Here is a 24,668-nt window from a genome sequence, read left to right on the forward strand (position 1 = left end):
TTTTGGCCCTCGCCATTGTGCTGCAGCTTATCCTCCATGCTGAGCCTCAAAGTGTCAGGCTGTCTGGGCGAGACCCAGTCAAGTGACAGAGCTGCACAGTGAGCCTGTGATAGAGCCAAAGAAAGAAGTCTTTTAACAGAGCTGCTGCAGCTGCAGCCACAGTCAGAACAGAGGGATAAAGAGTGTAAATATAGAGCCATGAAGTTGTTTTCCACTCATTTGCTCCCAGCCTCTGAACACTGGATGTTATCCTTCCTGCCTCTGACCTGCTGCCTTCTGTCCAGTCTGCAGAATATATGTAAATAATAAGGTAGCTTATATATTGACATAGGTTTGGTGCCAGCAGTTTTTTGCAAGCACAAAACAAGGACTGTTTTTATTGATTGACTCCAGTGATCATTCAGATATGAGATGTTGTATATTTATAGATTTTTAGGACTCTCTCTAAATGTTCGTCCAACAAATTGATGCGCCCTTCAGCAAAACAGAGTAAACATACCTGGTGGTGTTCTCAGCTCTCACCTTCCCTGTCTCTCCATATTTTCTCTCCCCTCTAGTATGAACAGTTTGAAAGTACAATTGGTTTTAAGCTCCCCAACCACAGGGCTGCCAAGAGGCTGTGGAAGGTCTGCATCGAGCATCACACCTTCTTCCGGTAAGAATCGATCCGCTCTCATGGTTGGAGGGTTTTTCGTTCGATGGCCATCAAAACAAACCGAACACTTCCCTGTGTACAGCTTCATTAGGCACAGTCGCTCGGGCTACTGCCATGGTCACCGTGGCTTTGCTAGTAAACTTAACTTATGTACTGATTTAGCATTACAGAGGTCACACATGTATGAACTGCATGATACAGCTCTCTATGTGATAGCACGCAGTTACAATTGCATGTACGTATTATAGAGTGATAAAGGAGAAGTCAGCTTTACCCTAAAGGTCAAGCTAGTTTACAGTAACAGTCACCACAAGGCACTTTATATTGTAAGGTAAGGCCCTGAGATATTAAAGGGAAAACCTCCAAGATTCAACAGTTAAGCAAACACTTGGTGTCTGTGGGAAGAAAGAACTGCTTTTTAACAGGAAAACATCTCTGGCAGCCATCTGCTGTGGCCAGTTGGGTGGAGAGAGGAAAGAAAATAGTAGAACTCTTCCTGGTCAGCAATTGTTGTATTGTAATGGTTTCATTAGAACAGGTAAATATAGATCAACAAATATGGATCAACAATGGACCAGAGTTTATGAAAGGTGTGAATAAATCTTTCTGTGAACAAATAAATGGAACCATTTCAATCCATGGGAAGCTTGAATCTGTGAATTTGAAGCTGAAAACATGATGCACATTTATTTAAGTTGGACTTGAAATAATTTATTCAGCTATTAGTAATCCACATATCTCTGTATTTTGCCTTTGAGAGATCCAGATTGCTTGCTTATCACAGTCTGTTTCACAGGCTGGTATCTCCTGAGCCTCCTCCTAAGGGATTCTTGGTGATGGGTTCAAAGTTTCGATACAGCGGAAGGACGCAGGCTCAAACCAGGCAGGCCAGTGCTCTCATAGACCGGCCTGCTCCTCACTTCGAGCGGTCGACCAGTAAGAGGTATCTGCTTTCCCGGAGCTTGGATGGAGGTGAGCAGTGCAGCATGAAGGCTTCTCAGGGAGGAAAAGCTAGCTTCACTTTGCTCAAAGAGTAGTGTTGTAAATCACACTGTTTTTACCTTTGAACAGCATGTGAAGCTAAACTAAGTTAAGCCAAGGACAACCTTTTCTCATCATCTGTGGAAGGAAGTAAATTAAGTGTCCTTCCCAGAATATCCAACGCTTCTCATGTGTCTGACCAACAGAGTTCTCACGGCCGGTATCAGCCATGTGCGAGAACCACGACGGCCTTTCTCACCGCAGCATCAGTGAACACCGACGGCTGCACAGCCCCTCCGGGGACGAGCAGGAAACAGAGCTGGAGCCAAGTTTGGAACAGGACGAAGAGGAGAAGGAGCACGAGCAGGGCCGAGAGGCGGAGCAGGACAAAGACCATGACGGCAACGTGACTCCAAGCAGAAAAAAAGAGATCATGGTAATAAAGACCTCCCGATGGAGCTTTAATGAGTTTCCAATGACAGAAGGGCTAAACGCACACTTTTAGTCACCTTGCCCACAACTCTGGCTTAAGTGCAGGGAGGCGATGATGTAAAGAGGTGCAGTGCAAGCGTCTCAGTCCAGCTGAGGTTTATCCAGCAGGGGCATAACGCTGTGGCAGCTTTGCTGGATTTAGCATTCACTAACTCTTCTCCTTTCACTCAGGCTTACATGCTTACTCTGCACTGCTCATAAATCCTGCTAACAACTTTACAGTTTTTAACCCTTTCTCATTATGCTGACAAATGCAGACCCGAGCCGTGCCTCTGTTTACTAACATGCTTTTTCTATTTTTAAACTCCTGCTGGCGAGAAGGAGGAGGCCGAGTCACCAATTGACAGTAAACAGGAGGTATTTGGTGTCTGGTGATTTGGTCTCTGTCTGTCTGTATGCTGTCTTTATTATAAATACTGTGTCTGTTAATTGTTCCTCGCCCTCTCTGCATATCTCCCACTGGGTTTTGTCTCTGTACCTGTGGCTGTCATCACTGACAAACAAAAAAAGCTATACTGCATTGCACCACATTAACAAGTGATCCAAAGGCTGTAGTGGCCTTTAAGGAACGGTTTGGCATCCCAGCAAACATTTGAAAGACACTGATGGTCAGAATTAGGTGTAAAGGTTCACTTAAGATTTAGATATGGCTGTAAAGCTTATAGTTTTATTAAATGTTCAAAATTTACTGGGATGGCTTTATTTTCTCATTTCAGAATCTGTCTCAGCATGATACGTGTATCTGATAGCTAAATCTTTGCTTTCTGTCTGCCTGCTTGTCCTCTCACCGACTTACCGCCTTGTGTCTGCATCTGACCTTGTTCCTGCACTCTCTTGCCCCGCACTCTTCACCTTTGACCCCCTCTCTTGCTCGCCCATTGTCCTGCAACCAACTCAGCTCTCTCAGTTGGACCAGGAGACTACTCCTCGGCACAAACAGGAGGTACAGGTTCTTGGATTTTGGCTCTTGTGCTTCTTGTCGTGTGTGCCTTTAATAGACTGAGGTTTGCCCGCATCTTTTCAGTCAGTTTATATTTGATTTATTTATATATTTTAAAAGGTATTTGAAACATCCAGCAACAAATCTCTAGCACTGCTTTCAGAGATAGACGTGAGCTTCTCCCCGTCCTTAAGTGCCTGTAATGCAGCATCGGTGCATTCTTCTCTGGGAAAAGCACTCAGATGCTCGACTTAAGTGAATGTGCTGGTACAAGTTCTCCATTTTTAGGTTGTATTACAAGTCCTTCATTCAAAACTCTACTTTAAGCACAGTAACATCCACTGAAAACATCAACAACACTTCATATTGTAAAATGCTGCTATATTCTGACACCTATCAGAACCAGCATGAACTTTTTCAGCAGTATGAGCTATAGTAGCTCGTCTGTTGACAGCCTTTGACCCCACGTGCATCGATGAGCCTTAGCCGCCCATCGCCTTTGTTGTTTCACCATCACTTTTGATAGATACTGAGCTCTGTAGGCCAGGAACACCCTACTATAGCTGCGTTTAGACATCCTCTCACGCAGTGGTGTATCCATCACAGTTTAAACGTCATCAAACTTGCTCAGATCCTGACCCTTGCCTGTTTTTCTTGCTTCTAAAGCACCAACTTTGAGGATAGAATGCTAATTTGCTCCCTAAAATATCCCACCCATTAACAGGTGACAGGATTAAAAGATAATAAGTGTTATCCACTTCACCTGTCACAGTTTATAATGTTATGATTGGTGCAGTTATATCTGTAGGGGGCATTTATCAGATAAATATTTACCTGTTATACTGTTAGTGGAACTGAAAAGCTCAAAGAGGGGATGTTGCACTAGAAACAGCATAAGTTCCTGCTCTGAACAGCCGTTTCTTCAGGTGAACTGCAGAATACTGTTTATGCAGGTGAAGGAATATGGGTTTTGTTTTGTTTCCTGTAGTTGTTGTCCAATCTTCCAAAAAGAGAGCTTTCTGAGTTTTGATTAGCGAACGGCATTAATTGATTATTCATATTCATTTTGTCTTGCATCCTCTTTGCAGTGCGTGCCTTGATTGTTGTGCTCATTCGTGTTTTGAAAGCTAATTCTGTTGTAACTTATTGAAGCCATGCTGTAGCTTCAATAAGCATCTTAAATGTCAGTGAACACCAGCACAAAGGACCAAAATGTTAGCGGAATCTCTAACTGGCATAAATGCGAGCAGTTCGTGTGGCCTCCTCTCCTGTGTACATGAAGTATTACCTCACAACGTTCCCATACATGCCATACAAGTCTCAGGTGTTCATGACAGACTGATGGACTGTTATCTTCTGCTCTTCTCTAGTTTTTGGATAAGTCGCAGGACGTCTTGCTGAAGCACCAGGCCAGCATCAATGAGCTAAAGAGAGCCTTGAGGGAGCCCAACAGCAAGCTGATGAACCGCGAGAAGCGTCTGTCAGCGACCTCCCCAACCGGCACACCAGAGAAGAAGGCTGTGAGTGGGGGATGAGGGTAGGGGAGCTGTGGAGAGCTTTCAGGTCCATTATGGCCAATATCTCAAATCTAGCGACCTCTAAAACTTGACATTCCATTAAAGGCCATCGATATTCCCGTGTGCCAGTGTCCTCTTTCCACTTCTTGCTCTCGTGCTCGTTATGCAGGTTTTTAACTGCTTCATTAGCCTAAAGAGATACTGCACGGTCATATGATTTAAAGAAACATAGTGATTGAGTGTGATTGTTGAAGATAGATTCTGTTTTCCCTGCAGGCATTTCAAACAGGTGTCTCCAATATCATGGCAGTCGGAAACAAACATACAAATCCCCTGTTTATTTTAGGACAGCCGTGTAATGAATTGCTTTCTACCTTTTCTCTGGAATACCAGGATAATTCTCTAAATATCTCCGAGGTGCTTGAAGATGACTGACAAGTAGCACACAAGGAAACATCTTGAAGAGATTAGATCCGAGATGTTTTTGAGATTTTCTCAATGCGAGGCACTCGAGAACTAATCATCAGTCGTTTTTTTCTCCCCTGATTGCCTAACAGTTAGATCGTTTTCTTTATGCTAGATCACAAAATCTCTCAAGCTTTGATGGTATTGTGGTAATAGGGCTTTTAAAGATGAGATTGGCCTCTTCAGATAGGATAGTGTTTGCTGGTGCCTAAGTTGCCTTCAGACAATCTCTCATCTGCTGTCTGCCACAATCAGATTATAACCACAGAATGTCAAATGTTGTCTGTGGCAGAAAATGTAATCTGCTGTGTGCTTCATTCCAGAGGTCGGGGTTGTTTCTGTTTGAGTGACATTCGAAAGCTGGGAAAGTCTTGCTGCTCTTTACTGTTTCCAAGAGATTTAGTGAAACTCAGCTCTTTGATGTTGTTGCAGAATAAAAAAAAAAAATCTTTTTGCATTGCAAATGCCTCCAGATTTGCTTATGTGGATTTGGTGGCTGTCAGGTACATGGAGCTGCATGATTTTAGTTTGAAGTTCATTAAAAAGTTTCTGCTAGAACAACTCGCTTGTATCCTGTTAACACTGATTCTTTCTGCCTTTTGCTTGAAGTTGTGTCTCACAGAATTGCTCTAATGGCTGTTCTTCCTTCTCTCTTTTAAACCCTCTGTTCTGCCTCGTCTCGGTCAGTCGGTGGGCCGGGCAATGGGAAAGGAACCTGTTAACAGCCTGTCTGTTGAGGGTTTCGTCCAGAAGACTCTGGTGACTTCACCCGAGGTTGCACATCTCTCACTCTTTCTCTTTCACTAAGCAGTTTACTGTTTGTAGCATTGGCATGGTGCAGTGCAATTCCTGACCTCGAACGCTGTCTTTCCCCACCCAGCAAAAACTTGCTGAAAAGATGACTTTGCTATGACGTATGAGAAAAAAAGTAGTTTTCAATAATAATGTCTGTTACAATTGATATGCATAAAGCCAAAGCAGGAGCACCTTAAAGCTGGATTCTATCTGAAGGCTGCTGGATTATGATAGTTGTAGCTGCAGAAAGACTTGCGGTCCTTTAGAAATAAAAAAGTACCTGTAGTATGAGACCGCATGCTCATTGCATAACGAGCTGTCAATCTCAAGTCAACAGGCAACGAGCGGTTTCTCAGTCAGCTCTGCCCCATTTTTGTCAAGATGGCAATGGTGGAAAAGCTCATCTTGAGTCTTCCTAACTGGACTTTGCCAACCAACATCACGGTTGCTACATCTGTCCTTTATACTGTCTGGACTGTAATAGCGCCTAAACATTGTGCCCTAAAACACAGAGCAAGACTGAGGAGCAGTCCACAAAGAAACATTAGACTGGTCTGTAGAGTTAGATGTGTCTTCATTTTACTCACAGTTAGTCTATTGTAAGTTTGACTGTTTCAGAAAAATAAATACCGAGTCATTTACAGCCACAAAAAACGACCCCCTGTCAGACTCGAGCCTCTTACTGATGTTGCCCTGGTAACAATCAGCAACACCTGCTCTGACTAGTGGCACTCAAAAAGGAAAGAAGGGCTTATATTTTGTACTAATGCTATCATGGTGAGTTGTTAGAGTCTGTAATGACTCACTGGCAATATAAAGCAGTGAGGATACTTTGTTTGCCCTATTCAACTATCCTAGTCTGACTTAGACTTAGCAAAGGCACTGAGCCTTTAGAAGTTATTGTATCCAAGCTATGGTGCGGGTGTTTTATGCTACACTCACTAGAGTTTTGTGTTTCATAAAGTTTTATTTTTAATTATTGCCACACTTCTAAAAATGGCCTTGTTTATGTTAAATTCCTCCAAAGTCCCTCAGTCAGCCATTTTTTTACTCCTTTAAAAAAAGTCTAAATTTGCCCAGAATTAGTTGTTAAACATAAAAAAACGACTAAACTCGTTTGTTCAGCTAATAAATGTGATGTTTTGTAGATTTAGTGGGAGTATATCAAAAGATGAGGCTTTTCAACAGCCTGAAAGACAATTTGTAGCAACATCTGATAAGTTTGTCTTTTTAAATGAATATTATTGTTATTACTTTACATCTTTTCAACAGGTTTCTGCAGTGTCTGATGTGAGTCTATCAGGGTTACATGTGATCCCAATGGGAGATCCATTTTGGACTAAATTTAGACTAAATCAAATTAAACTCAGCGCAATTTCAATGACTGTTTTTGGGTTAAATAAATGTCAAGACCAGCTGACCCGATTCAGCACAAAGGTCTGCCCATGGTGCTCGGGTGGTGATTTGTTTACCGTTTTAAAGAAATGCATATTGAATAGGTAATACCAATGTTCACTATAACTCCAATATGTACATTTTGGGCCCTTTTCTTGGATTGAAGTCCTTGTCTAGATTTGATTGTTTGCAGTAGCTGTGCTTGTCTAACTGTGTTTAATCTATACCAACATGTAGGGCTCTGAGGAGTGGGTATTGATTGAAAAACAAGAACCTTATCAACAAGACCATGACTGGAAGGCAGAAGAAAAGAACAAATCTCTCACACCTGATTCCTCATGGGAGAAAAAGGGTCTGGAAAAAGAGATAGACGTTAGCAAGATGATGCATAAGGAGGTAGCAGGGTATGACAGAAAAGAAATGAAAAGCCATATTGATGAGTTTCCATCAACAAAATCGTCCAGAGAGGCAGATGTATGCTCTGAGCCTCGACGTTTTGTGATCCAATTATCTGAGAATGCCGACTCGTTTCAAGACAAATCTCAAAGCAAACCAGCTCGAGCCTCAGACCCTGAGGCGAACAGCGATGCAGCCCCGGGCTTGCGGCACATGAAGGAGCGCACGGCTTCTAAACCGAGGAAAAAGAGGAGACCCCAGAGCTTAAACCTGGGAATGCCCACAGAGCTCGTCTACAGGAAAGGAGGAAGCGATTCCACCGAAGACGAAAACGAGGGCTCGGACTCAGACAACAACTCAGAAGCGGCACCGAAGAGAGGAAATCATTGCGAGTCGCCCCCAGTCGCAACGATGAAAGATGATCAGGGTTTAGAAAAGGATCAGCTGGTCAGGGTCTATAAAGATGGCAAACAAGAGGGTAAATTAGTTGGAGAAAGCAGGGAGGTCTCCACCCAAGGAGCAGAGCAGGTAAAGAAAAAAGTGAGCCTTGTTGGGACAGCAGATGTCGATTTAGGCTCAGTGAATGGACCTGGAAAAATAGAGCATGATAGCTCATTCTCAGGGTCTAAAGGAGAGTGTGTGCTGAAGATGCGAGGGAAAGGCTTCATTGACAACAAAGAGTTAGCAGAGGTTAAACTACGACAGGTCAGGACACATGAACGGAAGGTCAGTAGCTCTGGAGGAGAGGATGTTGAGGGTTTCTTGGGCGACAGAGGTCAGAGGACGTCTCTCCACCGACTGTCAGGCAGCAGCTACCAGTCGGAAATAACCAGGATTGTTCCTCTCAAGCCGGAGCGTTCGAAGAGCGTCACGTCCAAGGACGAAAGGGACCATACGGGACAGGACGATCCAAGACGGGGGATCAGAAGAGAATACCGGTGGTCGGTTGGCTCTCCGGAGGGATCCTCAGACCTCAGCTGGACCGACGGTTCCAACTTTCATCCAGCGTTCGCGTCAGATCTGGAGGGCGTTGCTAAAATCGAGCATCCAGACGATAGCTTTCAGTGTGGTAGAGTGTTCGCGGAGAGCCAGTCGTTCAGCTCAAAGGTTTCGGGGCTTCCCAAAATGGCCCCTCCAGCGCCGCCGGTGAAAACACAGAAGGCGAGAGAGTCCGTGCTAATACTCCGGAACAGCAGAAACGCCAGCAGGGAACCGAGCCTGGACGCGGCCAAAAAGAGACACTCGGTAACTCCTCTTGGCATCTGCTATTCAGTCATTGGAAACAAAGCATGAGCTTCAGACAGACTTCAGCATGAGCACGCCATTATTCTTTTTTCTACGTTTTCAATGACTTGAAACACTCATCCATCTTGCCTTGTTCGTGCCTGCATGAAGAGCAGGCGGAGCTGTACCTCTGCTCTGTCTTGTGGCAGTCAAAAAGTGTGGACATTTTCCCATAAGGCAGTCCAGTTTATCCCCCCCTCCCATTGCCTTTTGACATGCACCACACTGTCTGGCAAATCTGTACAGCTCAACACTGGCTGTGAAAGTTTAAACACACACATGCGCAAAAAAAAAGTCATGTTTCGGTGTTTTGGTTCATCGTTTTCAGCTGCTGAACCTGAAATTCCTCCCAGCTCACATTGTTCTCTGTCAGAGGGCAGCAGACTCACATATTACCGCTGCTCCGATGATTTATCCTCATCTCCATGTCATTTCCAAGCTGGAAATACAAAATAAGCGATTTATTGCATATGAACGTGAGAAATTAAATCACTCATTTGTGAAAGGAGAGCGTGGGGGTGTACTGTCATCCATTACTTTGTTAGAGAGCTAATATCTTCCAAAATTAGAGATAAATGGAGTATAGAATTGGTTTGTGCGCAAAAGATTGAGGAACCACATCAAACTGATAACCCTTAAAAAAAACAGCTCGGAATTTACAAACTGTCGCTGGATCCGTCACATGGGTGGTAATAAATCAGAAATCATGCGTTGCATTATTTCCATTTACCCTCACCTGGATTGAAAGCCCAGCGGTGTTCTAAACACACCAGTTCCTCCAACTGTGAAAGCCCAGCAGGCAGCAAGCAAACAGACACCACAGCTCAGTGCCTGACACAGTCAGATTTGCTGCTTTCATTTCACTGGTGGTATCATTGGGAGCTTGCACGTGTTTGGCACCGGAATGAAAGGAATTTGGAGTGAATAGACATGACAGCTTTCATCATTCCCCACCTTTTCATCTGAGTCAAGCTCTTGCATATATTGGATTAAACAGGCATGAGGAGAGAGGTGTTGCGTAGCTCTCAGTGTGCGAACAGACCTCACTGGCGAGTGACAATCACATTAAGATCTGATTGAAGTGGGAGAGGGGGGGGAGGCTGGGAAAATATTAAGGTGCTCCTCCAAACACGTGGACCCACTCTCCCAGTCATTTTGACAGGTTTTGAAATGCATCACGGCACCTTTTTTAAAAAAAATTTTTTAATCAGAAATGTAACAACATCATTTGACTGTATTTGTGTTTAAATTCACGGTGAACCATTGCAACACTTTCTCAGTTAGTGGATGAGTTGCTGCTCTTACTACCAGAAACCTGCTCGTTATACAAAGTGCATGATTTTCTTGCCCTGCCTCTGCTAACTACAACAAATGGCTGTAGATATCGTGGTTGCTTTTCTGTCCTCTAAACTTCTACTGCTGTTTGCTTTTGTCACTGTAGAGCAGTCCTTGAAATTTGTGCTGGTATCCATTCTGAACCTGACTGGATCTGACTGGTCAGAACCAGCGGGCTTGAATTGGGTCTGGCTGAATTTCTCACCTAAACTTGGGTTTGAGTTAATAGCACAAACTTACTAGTGTGTTTGTGTTTTGTATTTACATTTGGACCCTTCAGGATCCCAGTTTAGGTTTACGCTGCAATATTTTGTGCACAGAACCCCACTGGGCTCATATCTTCAGACCCCAGTCAATCACTGCTGTGTCAGTCAGTCCACACTCCATTCCAGCTTGTGCTAACCCTGAGATCCTCTCTCTGCTCTTTCCTCTGCTTCCCTCTGCAGGAGCCTGTCTCTACTCCTGCTATATATGAAGAGCCATTTGCTGACTTCAAGGTTATTCATTTGTATTTGAACCCACCCTTCATATCCTCTGTCCATTTTTCTCTTTTCCTCCCTTGATGCATGTCTCATAGCTGACTGCAGCTTTTACTACCTGTTATCAATGTATGTGACGTTCAAGTTGCTACTTTTACCAAAACAAGAGTGAGTCTGTAAGTGGACTGTCAGAGCTTTGGATACAAGAAAAGTCGTGTGTTTATATTAGCAGAAGACTAGCTGTTGCATTGCTATTGTTAGTAAGCTAGCTGTTCAAGGAAACATATTGTAGCTAGTTTATTAGGTAGCTAGGTAGTTGGAGCTAGATGGAATATGCACACCATTATGTCTGAAGCCAGGTTGGGTTTTTTTGGAGTTAGGTCCAGCCCTCATCACATTCACTGTCAAAACGTCAAGGATGCAATGGCAAAAAAAATTTCCTCTCAGGGTCTTCAACAGGAATTTGCAAACTAATGGATAATGGCTAGCTTGAGTAGCAAGTTGCTTCCATAACACCGATGATTCCCATTTCTTGCCATCTCCATTCAAAACACTGTAGCTGTGCGATGCCAGAGTTTTGATCCTGTGTCTGTACCTGCACCAGAAGGAGTTTGGGGAGAGGAGGCCTCAGCCGAGCATAGCCTCGGAGGAGGAGCAGGAACGAGACACCGTGGCATGCATGAAGGAAACCCACCTGGGCATCGAACGCAAGTGTTCCAGCATGACGGTCAGCTCCACGTCCAGCCTGGAGGCCGAGGTCGACTTCACTGTCATCACTGACCTCCACTCGGGCCTCGAGGACTTTTCTAAGGGTGTGCCCGAACTGGGAGAGAGGGAGCGACAGCCTGAGGTGGGCCGGGAGGACTTTGAGGAGACCTCCAGGTTCTACTCTGCCCGTCTAATGGGCTCCCGGGACAAGTCTCCCATAGAGGAGAGGCTTCCTGAGGAGGGAATGCATCATGAGGTAGACAGATGAACGCATTTATACGTATTCATCGCCATCATCACCCACTGGCTTCACCCTGCCTGGCTGGACTTCAGTAGCCCCCTGCTGTATTTTTTATTTATTTTTGGACCATGATGTGTTCCTTAAATTTTGTTGATTCCTTATTGTGTTCAGTTTTTGTTCTACTCATTCTTATGTATTAATTGTAATTCACCCATTTTATTTTTGTTGGTGTTTCTTTGAATTTATTGCACCTCTTGCACGTTGTCATCCAGACTAATAAAAATGCATTTCACAGTTTGTTCCTGTAAGTTAACATCGCTCGGTTGCTTTCTTTTGTTTAATATGCTGCTTACAAGAATGGGTCTGAAGTCTTCAGGCGACTTGCTGTGAGCAAATCGCTTGCTGCTCTTTGACTGTATTGTACTGTTTGTGTTTGATGCAGCCTCCCGTGGCAAAGAAAGACCCCAACACGGTGAGCGTGGCCCACAAGCTGAAAAGAGCCGACAGCAAGACGGAGACGCACACAAATGGATCGGAAGCCCACGCCAATGTTGTTAATGTCTCTTCACAGGTAAACCGAACGCAAAAGCAGTAGAAACAACAGCACTATAGTCTGTGTGAGGTGTGTGCGTGTGAGCGTTTGAGCCGCCATGTTTCCTGCCAGGTAAATGACGCTCCGCAACGTGGTGATGTCATTCGGGGCGACTGGAATCGATAAGGGAATCGTTTGCAAAAATGACAAACAATCCCAAGGAATTGAAACAGTGGGAACCGGTTCTCAACAAGAACCGGTGTTCGATACCCATCCCTAGTCCTGACTGTGTACAAAGCAGCATAATCCACCGACCTGCACCTCTAAAGTGTAAAAATTAATCTTTGCTTTAAAATGTACAATTTTAGGGTTTTTTTCTTTTTTTTTACAAGAACCTCCATGCCACTCAGCATGGAAGGTGCTGTTGGCTTTACACGTATTTATTTGCACAGCTTTAACTTACAACATGTTAGATACTGGGCTTTGGATGTGCCTGAAAGCTCTAGACTGAGCTTGGCTTGCTATCTATTCCTCTAACTCATCAACAAGATGAAGATCTGTTTTCCCAAATTGACAAAGTATTTACTTTTTTTAACTTCTTTAGGAAATGTTGGGTTGAATATGATGAGTACTTTAAATACTTATAGGTGAGTGCTAAAGAATTAGGGCTACGGGACTGGCAGAAAGAGGAAATGAGGATCAGTTCCAACAGCCGCCATCAAAGTGACTCGCGATTAAGAATTTCTTATTTGTACAGAGCTTGATTAGAGGAAAAAGCGTCTTCTTTGAGCTGCAGTGACATGATGGCCATATTCCCCAGACACGGATGGAATAATAGCATCATTATGAAGTGATTAAAGTATTGACAGTGTATTAATGAGGATGATGAAAGCAGGTGCGAATCCCATTCATCTCCGGAGGCAGAGATTTGAGTGCCGGCTGGCTGTCCCACAGGAGCCTTATTAAAATGTAATCATTGCTGGGCTCTTTAGCCATTCAGCTAATAGTGTGGATGAACTCAGGCGATGATGTAGAGAGGGTGCCTTTGAAGTGCCACATCAGCGTTGAGTCACATTTTCAAAGATGTCAGAGAAAGCCACAGTACAGAGTGTGCATGTATGCTTCTCAGGCAAACTGACGTCATTCGTGGGCAGACACAGATCCTCAGCAGTGACACTGCACAGCCAGCAGAGGGAGACATGCTTTGTCTGTTGAGCTTGGGTTCTAAACAAAAGCACAAAGGCTCAGCAGCTGCTCCGTTCCAGCTGTCTGCAAAGCACCCACACTGTAGGACAATTTATTTTGCTTTCACAAACAATTCATCACGTATAGTCATGAAAATACACCAGCAGCCTCTTTAAAGCAGAACAATAATGGAAATGAATGACACACAAAATCAATTTTAAAGGAATAAAAAAAAAATCAGGCAAATGCAAAACTTTGGATATAAAGCTATAGTTAGGACACCATCAAAAAGTAAATCTCACATTCCAGTTTAGTACCAATTACTAAACCTTGATGTGACTAAACTTATCTAATCTGACGTTCTCTCTGCTACTGCAGTGCCATAATGACACAATCTAGAGAAATTGGTTAATTGTGGGTGCCCATGAGTCTCATTAGGGATATAAAAAGATTTAAAATATATATAAATGAATTATTTAAGCGTAAAAAAAACTCCTGCTGGTGGGTTATACTTCCATTCCAGTAAATTACACCAAAGAGGAGACTGTTTTCTGAGTAAACTCTTGGTTTATGAGTCTGCTGTTACAAACAGGGTGTATATACACTCACACTTTAATAGGTACACCTCTTCCACTGCTTGCTGATGCATAATAATAAAAATAATCAGGCAATCACGTAGCAGCAACTACAAATTTGACAAGGTTAGCATCTTGACTGTCTAGTAATTTAAGTGACTCTGAATGTGGCATGGTTGTTGAGTATTTCAGAAACTATTGATCTGCTTAGATTTTCCTGCACCACCATCCTTTGGGTTTACCGGGAAAGGTCCAAAAGAGAGTAACTATCCAATAAATGGCAGTTCTCTACACAAAATCCTTCAAAGCAAGGTGTGCAGAAGTGCGTCTCTGAATGCACAACACATCAAACCTTGAAGAAGATCACACCAAGCGCCACTCTAATCGGCTAACAACAGGAAACTACATTTTCTAAAGGCTCACTAAAACTGGACACTGGAAAAACTGGAAGAGTGTTGCTGGTCTGCAGGTCTGCAACATTTGCATGGCAGGGTCATAATTGAGTGTAAACCACACGAAAGCATGGATACAACCTGCCTTGTATGAATAGTTGCTGCTGGTGGTGTGATGGCTACCGGAGTATTTTTGCTGGCCATGTCCACATCTTCTGATGGTTGCATTTCAGCAGGATAGTGCACCATGCACACCAACATGAGTCTCCAAAGTCACATGATCTCAATCCCATGGAACACCTTTGCGATGTGGTGGAAGAGGAAGTCAAGGACATGCAGCTACTGGATGATGCTGGCATGTAAATCTCTGAGGAATGTTTCTAGCACTTTCTGCGGCACAAAGAATTATTCGACGCGACTGGGAGGTTCGCGGGGAAAATGTGTTTGCTGTTCTTTTTGAACAATCTGCTAGATAAATGAATCAAATTTCGTTTTTTATTTAACCACTTGCTTCTCATGCCATCCAAATATGGTGATGGAAAATATCGTCACTTTGGTGACATCAAGGACCGGGCAGCTAGCATTTAGCTGCTAGCTGATTCATGTCTGCTGGAAGACATTGTAATTTACCTGAGCTGACCTTAAAAAGGAACGAGACCTTTCAGTGAGACAATAATCTTGAACACACTAGCAATTCTACCAAGAGATGCCCTCGAATGAAGAATGAAGGCTCGTGAAAAGCTCACTTTGAAGTCCCATTGAACCGTTGTACATTTAATACATTTAATAAAATCCCTCAAATATCTGATTTTGCATAGAAGAATGAAAAACTTCACCTTTTATACAAAAGTCCTGCACAAAATAGTTATTCTTGCTAAAATGCCAAAGCAATACTTGTTTCTGAGCACACTGCTGTACTTATATTACCTTTACTGTATCCATATGTACTGTTTGAGTACAGCGGTGTACAGAGGTTGGTGTTCTTATTTCTATATATTACCTTGTATATATCCATGATGAAATGGATGCTGTCAGCACAAACACTGTTGGTTAAAGGTAAAACATGTTGACTTGGATTTGATGGAGCAGTAAATCAGTCCTCATCACTTTCTTTAAAGTGAGACTTTTTAACGAGTCAGTGTAGATAAACAGCAGAACTTCACCAGCAGACACGTGTGATGTGCTTTAGATCGCTTTCACTGTATCTAATGACATAAATAAATAAAGACAGTAAGGCAGCATTAACAGCAGGTCTTTTTGACTCGACAGGAAAAACAGATGAAACAAATTAGAATAAATTGTCCAAACAGCAGTGACACCATGAAGCAGCTCAGCGACGGTGCTCATTATGTTGTTTATAGAATAGAATAGAATAGAATTCAGCTTTATTGTCATTGCACATGCACAGGTACAGGGCAACGAAATGCAGTTTGCATCCATCCAGAAGTGCTTTAGTGATATAGATATATTACAATATATATTAGCAATAATATAGATATGTGAGTATATTACAGAAATGGGTCTATTATGGTATGTTATAATGTACACGGTATGAAGTATGTTGTGAATATTCTATAACTATAAGTATGTACAGGCTGTAGTGAGTACAAGCTATGTACAGGCTATGAACAGGATATAAATATGAAAAACTATACAGAATATGAAATAAATAACTTTACAGAAATCTGAGATATACAGCTATACAGAAATGGGAACTATGCAAGTTGTAAACAGTTGTAGGATTAAAAATTATCGAATGTACAGAATGATTATTTACACAGAGCTATACAGTAGTGCAGTTAAGATAAGTGAGATATAATTCCTACAGAGGCTATATAAAGTGCTAGTGGTTGTGAGTGGTGGTTCAGTCCATGTTATTATTGTGTGTTTGAGGGTACCGTTGTCCATTGTGGGTGTGTGTATGTTCAGTCCATGTGTTAACGTGGGTCAGATGTCAGGAGGCAGAGTTCAGGAGTCTGACAGCTGTGGGGAAGAAGCTGTTCCGGTACCTGGTGGTCTTAGTCCGGAGGCTCCTTATAGCCGCTTGTCCTGTTTGACATGCCAAAATGTCTGTTGTGGAGGTCCAGCCCTGGCATTGTCATTAACTGAGGATCAGCCTTAATTCAGGTTTTTGAATATGACCATTATGTTCCTGCTGTAGTGTGTCAGAATGAACGGCCTCATTTCATCATATATATGTTGTCTCTATAACAGGGGTGGTTCAAAATGTAAATGTGAAAAATTGAAATGTAAACTCTATGAAAAAGGAAGTAAAATCAAACTCCTCCAAGTGCAATGTTAAATCCACTACAATTAGCAGAGAACAAAACCACACTATTCTATTTTAAATATGCACTGATGCTTCTTTGTGCGATCACAGATCGTATTTAAGAAGCTCATTAAAGACTGTTAATAAGGGCCATTTCCTCTTTTTCAGAACTATGGAGTCGTCAGCCCACAGGAGGCTCCTGCTGCCGTCAAAGAAAATGGCTCTCCTGTAAGTATCTTTGATGAGGAGCAAAGGGACAGTACGTGTGTGTGTGTGTGTGTCCACAGTGAGAAACCCTAGCGATTTGTCCACTGATTTCCTCTCTTCTTGCGTTGAACTTTCATATCCTGTTGAACGACTGTAGAAATGAATAATGTTACACGAGACAGCTGTTTGCAGGACCACATTCAGATATCTTCACGCGTTTCTTTGTAATATAGTCTGTTGATTCCAACATTTCCATTCTACCAGCAGTGATAGCTGTTTTTTCTTGATGCTCATTATATTTCTGTCCAAGTCAAAGTCCTGAAAATGCTAAACTTAGAGTTTTGCTTGATGTTTTAAATATGTGGCCAAGTACTAAAACAACTGCTCAAGGCTGTATGACCAATCAGCATGTCTCACTTGATGTGATGAAACGAAACATTAGAGTACATTAATAGAACTAACAGTTGTGTTCATCGTCCCCTTGTCTTTACAAGCCCTGCAAGCATATTGTGCAATCTTTTTGTTCATTGGTGTGAAAAATGTGATCAGTGTACTAGTGACGAATTTTCTGGCTCTTATTTTGAAAGTTCAGTTGTTGCTAATCGGTTACCACTGACACATCCCATCTCGCGCTTTCTTACCGGTGTGGCTACAGCTAGCAACTTTAAGTTCTGCTCTGGAAATCTAATTGCTGGAGTACCTGCAGCAGGTGCAGCGGCGTTGCAGAGCAGAACAAGGACTGCTGTTGCCAACTGTCATTCAAGACAGTGGAGCTGATTTTTGTTGTTATGCACAGTCCACTATGATGAGACTCACTGGTTTATTAGACGCAAAGCTACAAAGAATGTACTTCTATGGGAAATCATTACAAGATCAGCTGTTAGTGAAGTTTTTTTTATAATGCAGAGAAAGCAAATTGTTGCTGCACACATCAGCATTGTCAGTGGCTTGTATTATTACCAACAGCTGATAAAGAGAGTTTTGTTGACCAGGGCATGTGGTGCACAGAAACTCTGATAACAGTTAACAGATTTCAGATCTTTGATTTAGATTCCAGGAGGCCGAGACCCCCCAAGGCTGGCAGAGCGGTACACGTTGTGTCCGAGCATGTTTTTGCCGTTAGCTTCGTCTATTTGTGTATAACTGCTCTCTAATGACTGTGCTGCAGGTAAAAGCCAGCACCCAGGGGAGAGAGTCTGTTGTGTCCCCACTGACCATCACTGCTGAGAACGTTACCTCAGCAACCACGACACAAGTTACCAAGGTAACACTTCATGAGTTCCTATGGTTACAGTTTGATGGCCGAAGCATTAGGTCAGCGCCATCACATCTTTGTCTGTGTTACCCGTCCTTATAGATGCATTGGAGAGGAAGATCAAATAGTTTTTATTTTCCTAACTTCTTAACTTCTTAATTAATAACAGGAAACTGTAATTAATATGTTAACAATATATTTTGATAAGGTGATCGACTCTGATAGGCTTTACATGAATACTAATAATACAAATCATTATTCCCTGCAGCTCTATTAGGACTGAATTACTGTTAGACAACATGATTCAGTGTGTTTCCACGTTATCAAGACTTTTAGTGCATAAAGACACATTTAGTTTTACAGGACACCAGTTTCATATCACTTAACAGTTAAAAAAGTCTCACACTAAATAAACTGAATGGATCTGTGTAAATTGGAAGGAGGACATGGATAAAATAGACTACAGTAACAACACACTGCTGCTTTTTCTTGTGTGTCATTTTATATGATTCATTAAATTTCATTCTTTCTTTATTCAACAGACTGTGAAAGGAGGCTACTCAGAGACCAGGATCGAGAAGAGGATTATAATCACAGGAGATGATGATGTGGACCAACATCAGGTGAGAGACACTGTTCACAGAAACCCTCGCAAAGCAATGTTCGGATGAGAGGGTTACGACACACGCGTTGATGGTTTTTATGTCCCCAGGCACTTGCCATGGCAATCCAAGAGGCAAAGCAGCAGCATCCTGACATGCTGGTGACAAAAGCAGTAGTTATCAGGGAAACAGAGTCGCCCACTGAGGAGCTACAACAGAAAGCAGAGGTAAATATCTCTTGTTACAAGAACTCTGTACTTTTTAAGGATTACTTCAAGCACTTGACAGGCACAGAGCCTATGCTTAGACTCAAGGTTTTTTGTTGGAAAGTTAACCAAGTGATTACAAAACACAGAACAAGTACAGAGGGCCACCTAGGTGCAAAGCTAATCCAAAGAAATGCAAAACAATTATAAACAGTTGGGAAATGACTGCCGAGAGAAATAAAGCAACTAGACATCAAAATGAGATACAAAATAACTACAAAGGAGATAACAGATGATTACAGAGGGATGCCAAATGACAATAACTATATATTAAAAAATTATTGTAAAGATGTAACTGGACTATAGAAGGATGAAAAATGACCTTAAAGAAATGCCAAGTACCTACATAATAATGCAACTACAGATTCAGACCAAATGACCAAGAAGATACAAAGTGGTTTAGACTTGCCAGAGATGCACACACATTACAAAGGAGAAATTAAAACAAAATGATGCAAAACTGTTCCAAATTACTATAGAGAATGAAAAATATGCACAAAAAGATATACAAAGACATAAATTGTCTGCTAAATGACGTGCATAATAACCATGAGTAACATAGGGATGCAAAATGTCAACCAACAGAAAGAAAGATATTACATACAGATACAAAACATCTAACTATATAATAAATATTAATTGAGAAGAAAAGAGTAATAAACCCGATGCCTACAAAAGATGCAGAACATTATCAAACAAATGGAACTAGAATAGATACAAAAAGAAAGCAAAATAGCTAAAATGAGATGAAAATGTACCTCCAGCCTCTTCCAGGAATCACTGTTATCACCTCTGAGTATGTTAACCCTCAGATGATGGAATCTCAGCTTTTCTGGCTCAGCAAACAGGTCAGAGTACTGAGTCCTAAAACAGATAAGGATTAGAGATTCAAACCAGATCAGCTCCACATCCAGTTGGACTGTTATTTGCCAGTTCATCCTGTCTGGGTCTGTTTGGATCTCTTCATAGTGGGTTATTCGGTCCCAACATGATCTGTATTCCTTATGGAAAATGGCCCATCCTCCGAAAACTATACTAAAATATTGCCTGTCCTGTTTTTTATTTTATTTTTTGTTGTTAAATTTGATACTATTATTTAACTCTTGGTATTTATGGCTGTGCTATACAGATAGGAGGCATCATCTATCAGTGAAGGCTGATATTAGATGAAGTTGTAAATGGTTATACTGGGGAACACTAAGGTAGATTATTTTCTGTCAAACTCATAGATTATTTCTGCCATGACTGGATAAAAATACTTAATAAATGCTATGGTGAATCTTGGTATTGTAGCACCATTGATAATGGTGTTCTTTCTCTACTCACATGGACTGAGGGTGATTGAACTCAGAGCTGATTGAAGTAACACTGATCGGCTGTTCTGGAACCAAAAAAGTCAGTTTGTAAAACGTTCTCCGTGGAAAAAGGGCTCAGCTCTCTGTGGGATGTAGTAAGATACAAAACCATTATAAAGACATCTTAAATGAACAAAAAGGAGAGACGAATCTTACAAAGATGCAAAATTAGTGTATTAATGTAGAGTGACTACACATGGCACAAAAAAATGAGAAGAAAGAGAAGAAAAACAGATTTATACATGCTCACGAGCACGAAACATCTTTTTATGTATGTGTTGTCATGTGGTTGCAGTCCTGATTGAACATGGTGGCTCCTGAGACGGGGGACAGGAGAGGATCCTCCAGCTATGTGTCTCTGGCCCCGCCCTGCAGTATGCCACCAACCCGATAAGAGGACTTTCTACCCCACTGTGTACACACCAACACGACAACAGACTGCGTTCCACGAAGCAGTAGACCTCCACTCCTTTCCCTTTAGACGTACCAACTGTGACTGGCCTCTGATCTGACCCGGCTTCCCATCCCGTACCGGCCGATCCCAGCCCTCCACCCTCTAGTGGAAAGAGGAAAAATCTTCGATTGGAAGATTTCTCACATTTCTTCCATATTATTTAATGTAACATGTTTTGGCTCGTTTGAACCAGTGAGGTGTCACCTCTCACAGTTTGTGTTTAAGGGTCACACGTCTACCCCGTGCTGCTGTTATTATTAGAGAAAAGGAGGGGTGGGAGAAAGTATGGGGACAATGCTGGTAGCATGGGTAGGGATGGGGAGGTGCCAAGTGACAAGAGCCAGCCTTTTTTGCTTGTTGGCCATCTCCTAGCCATGCCACCTTCAGTATAATCAACTGCTGTCTTATTAGCTTTTTACATTTTTATCTATAGAGGATCTAATTTATGTTCAGTGTTTGCTTGTTTATGAAATATGTATAATATCAGAAGATTATAATCTGCATGATTCAATTAAAAATAGCAGGGGGAATGAAAACAAAACAAAAATACACACATGAATATGTCCTGGAGAAGTGGGAATGAGGACCGTTGAGAAAGTGTAAAATACATGAGGCCAATGAATGGTGGACAGACTGTACTAACTGTTCAGAGGACAGCTGGAACTGGTCCCAGTCTTCAACACACAAGCATCACTGTCCTCGTCCAGCTTCACTGTTATTGTTTTGCTGTCGGCTCACCACCAACACAAAGAGATGCTGGTCACAGTTTTAGGGTTTTCAGAGGAAATTTTAAATATAAATAATATTCTATTTGTGATATATATTTACTTCTTTTTTCCTTACTTGCTTTACTGACTTCCATTGGGAACAGAGTTTGTTTGACACTCTTGTGTTTTTGGACATTTCAGCCTTTATGTGTGAACATGCTGTAAATTCTCCCTGACAGAGCTGTAACCAACTGGCTCCAAACTTAGAGCTGGTTTTCCAGATTGTAAAGTTGGGCTGCAAAAAGCCAATGTTGACATCAAAGCCACCAGCTGCGATTTACTAATGTTGGCCACGTTTAAAGAGCTTAACAAGCCCAAACTACAAAATCGACGTTAGCAGTATCGTAATAACTGTGCATAAGCGGTAGCTGGGATATTTAAAAAATATTAATAGCGTTAGCGATGCACATATTATAACAGCATAAATATTCATGTAATTGCTCTTTTTTGTGTATTTGTACAGTTATAGTTAGACTTTTGGCATCTCTGTACTTTGTACTTTGACTTTCTTTTTTGCAAAAAAATCACTACTCTGACTTAACAGCTATGGTAAAATTTAAACACTAGCATTATTGCTATCATCATTAAATTGTCAAAAACTTTTTTTACTTATTGAGATAATATTGCTATCAAGATAATTATGATATGGCGACATGACGACAGTCTTATCTGTCTAGTTTCACGTTTAGACAACTGTGATAATGAACTTGTTAGCATTTAAGCAAACAGCCAGATTAGCACGAATTAGCATTTATTTGTAGCTCTTTTTCTACCAAGCTAATAATTCAAATCCATTCCTTAATCGCTGTCGGCACTCTTATAGTGTAAGTATATGATTTGTTTCTTTTTTTTTTTTTCTTCAGGGATTTTGTTTTGCTGTAAAATTCTTCACTATGCTAACTTTGCTAACCTACCTGCAGGCTCATGTTTAGACGGTAGCAGCGCGAGGTTTTATTAAAAGCAGCGTAAACCATGCTGTAAAAAGGTGTAAGAGTGAACCAAAACAGTGAGCTGAAAGGGGCTAAAATGCTAAGGAAACTACAGAGTCAGTTTTTTTCTTTTGATTAGCTTGTTATGTAAAACCACTGATCATAGCAGCTCTTTAAATAGCGACTGGTTCTTGGATTGTGCGCATGTTTGCAGACACAGCCTGAAGAGTTCAAGACACAAGATTAACAAGGGTACTTTTCTCTCTCATTTTTTTGTTTTGTTTTCAGGTTAACCTTTTGAAGTTGTGGTTTATGAGTTTGTATTTATAGGAGTGGTCGGCTCCTCCCTGTTTCACATCACAGACAAAGCGTATAGTATGTCATGCGTTAAGTGGCCTCCACCCACACAGCGTGCTGGTTGTCTCATATTGTATATCCGTCGATTCTGGGTGACCTTTAATACTATACTATGCATCAGCTATCAAACATACAAATCCCTCTAACGGAGCCCGACCCGTGTTAGCCTGTGTCCCCGCTGTCACTGTTAACTTTTCGTGCTACTGTTACCTGAAGCAGTGACGCGCACTGCTTGTGAGATTTGCAATAAGCAGACATTCTTCTTATTCTGTGTCCTCTAAAGGGAGAAAACTGTGAACTGTCGTGTGTATCAAAGCGTAACCAAAACCAACAACACGGAGTTGTAAAATGACATTCGAAGGAATCTTTCCAACACTTGTGACCATGGCTTTGTTGCCCTCTTCATCTAATCCTCCCTTTGCCCTGATTTGAACCTGTTGACCTGCTGTTGGTGGTGTCTGTGGAAAACAGGAGAAAACTGATGATTTGTATATTCCGTTTTGCTCTGTTTTATTTTACCTGGTCATATGACACTGGACTGTTGAGAAGGCACTTGCTTGCAATGATTTGCAGCACATGTACTGTAACCTGCTGGGGGGGAAAGCCTGTCTTTGCTGTAGGTCTGGACACACTACTGATGGAAAAGAACAGCTGTAGGCATCGGGAGAGAAGCTGTGTAATGAGGTGGCGAGTTGGAGGATGGAGGACCTGTATTTATATATAAATATCTGTACTTCTGTGTATTAGCCTGTACACTTTGTAGAAACTGACAGGAGCAGAGATGTGTTTTTATGTGAGGGACGAGGCAGTAAGTAGAACCCGAAGGACAGCGGTGCAATAGAAATGTCACACGAATGGGTGCCTTATGTTAAGAGCCGCGGGAGCAATTATCAGTGCGCGCCTGAAAGTGCTCTTAATCACCACGAGGCAGATGGAGGAACGACCTCTCCTCTCCACCCAAGGTGAAGAGGAGCTGTCTCGAAAGCGAATTACTGTCTTGTAAAGAATATGACTTTGAAGGCAGCAAGAAAAGGAGTCTCTCTGAATATGAAATGTTGGTCCTCAACGAGATGACGAACGTTTTTGGCCCCATTAACTTTAGAAAACCAGCACAGTATGGATCACGGATGTGAGTTTTTTTCCCTCTGTGAAGACCATCAAACTGCTCTGCTGTAAAGCCTCCACCTCCAAGTCTCCACTGCCTTTTGCTCTACATCCCCCTAGTGCTTGGTGGTGTGTATTTGCTGTATTTGCATTCAGTCTAAATGGAAAAAAAACATACATGCATAAATAAATGTCTCAGTATGATTCAAACACTGTCTCTGATTCTGTAATGAAGGGAGAGGGATTTCTTTTTGAACTTGAGGAAATGTTTGTTTGTTTTTCCCCTTCTGTTACTTGAATATTTCCATACATTTACAATTCAGCTTGTGAAATAAAGGGCTTCTTTTGTAACACCAGAGTAGTGAAGGATTCTTGCTGGAGTGACTATGATGGAAACAGCCTTGGTCTGTATTGCCATCTTGTGGCCACATTCGGTACATGCAGTAAAAGTGGGCTGCAGTGGGTTTCTGGGTGCTCTTAGTGCCATCTAGTGGATTTCTGAAACCAAAGAAGCATGCTCAACATTTTCACTGAACTTCAAAAATCACTTGGTACTTCACACAGAATACAATCACCTTATATTAGTCTGCGAAACACCTGCAGGATGTCTTCACATTGTTTACAAGTCACAATAGTTTCGCCTTTGCTGGTACGGAAAGCCAATTATGTCAAAATTCTTCTTTTTTCTTTTCCCCACATACAGTCTCATTGCACAGATTGTTTTTTTGTTTTTTTG

General features: G+C 41.9%; 1 protein-coding gene across 11 annotated transcripts in view; it reads left to right on the forward strand.

The window, feature by feature from the left end:
• Positions 1-24,142, forward strand: part of LOC102301262 (band 4.1-like protein 1) — a 102,295-nt gene extending 78,153 nt beyond the window's left edge. For 2 of the 11 annotated variants that reach the window (XM_014337143.2, XM_014337144.2), the window contains exons 10-25: positions 558-655; positions 1,452-1,627; positions 1,843-2,072; positions 2,447-2,485; positions 3,027-3,071; positions 4,439-4,588; positions 5,738-5,824; positions 7,478-8,881; positions 10,702-10,752; positions 11,339-11,698; positions 12,126-12,254; positions 16,805-16,864; positions 18,012-18,107; positions 18,641-18,721; positions 18,811-18,927; positions 20,617-24,142. In XM_014337143.2, the coding sequence (XP_014192629.1) occupies positions 558-655; positions 1,452-1,627; positions 1,843-2,072; positions 2,447-2,485; positions 3,027-3,071; positions 4,439-4,588; positions 5,738-5,824; positions 7,478-8,881; positions 10,702-10,752; positions 11,339-11,698; positions 12,126-12,254; positions 16,805-16,864; positions 18,012-18,107; positions 18,641-18,721; positions 18,811-18,927; positions 20,617-20,622 (3,129 nt within the window). In that variant the 3' untranslated portion in view covers positions 20,623-24,142. The remainder of the gene's footprint in view (positions 1-557; positions 656-1,451; positions 1,628-1,842; positions 2,073-2,446; positions 2,486-3,026; positions 3,072-4,438; positions 4,589-5,737; positions 5,825-7,477; positions 8,882-10,701; positions 10,753-11,338; positions 11,699-12,125; positions 12,255-16,804; positions 16,865-18,011; positions 18,108-18,640; positions 18,722-18,810; positions 18,928-20,616) is intronic. The other 9 variants (XM_014337145.2, XM_005933442.3, XM_014337146.2 and 6 more) reach the window with 9 other exon arrangements.
• Positions 24,143-24,668: the final 526 nt, after the last annotated feature.

This window comes from Haplochromis burtoni, unplaced genomic scaffold (genome assembly GCF_018398535.1).
Source record: "Haplochromis burtoni strain Fernald_Lab_line unplaced genomic scaffold, NCSU_Asbu1 Contig_97, whole genome shotgun sequence".
In the NCBI taxonomy this organism is placed as follows: domain Eukaryota; kingdom Metazoa; phylum Chordata; class Actinopteri; order Cichliformes; family Cichlidae; genus Haplochromis; species Haplochromis burtoni.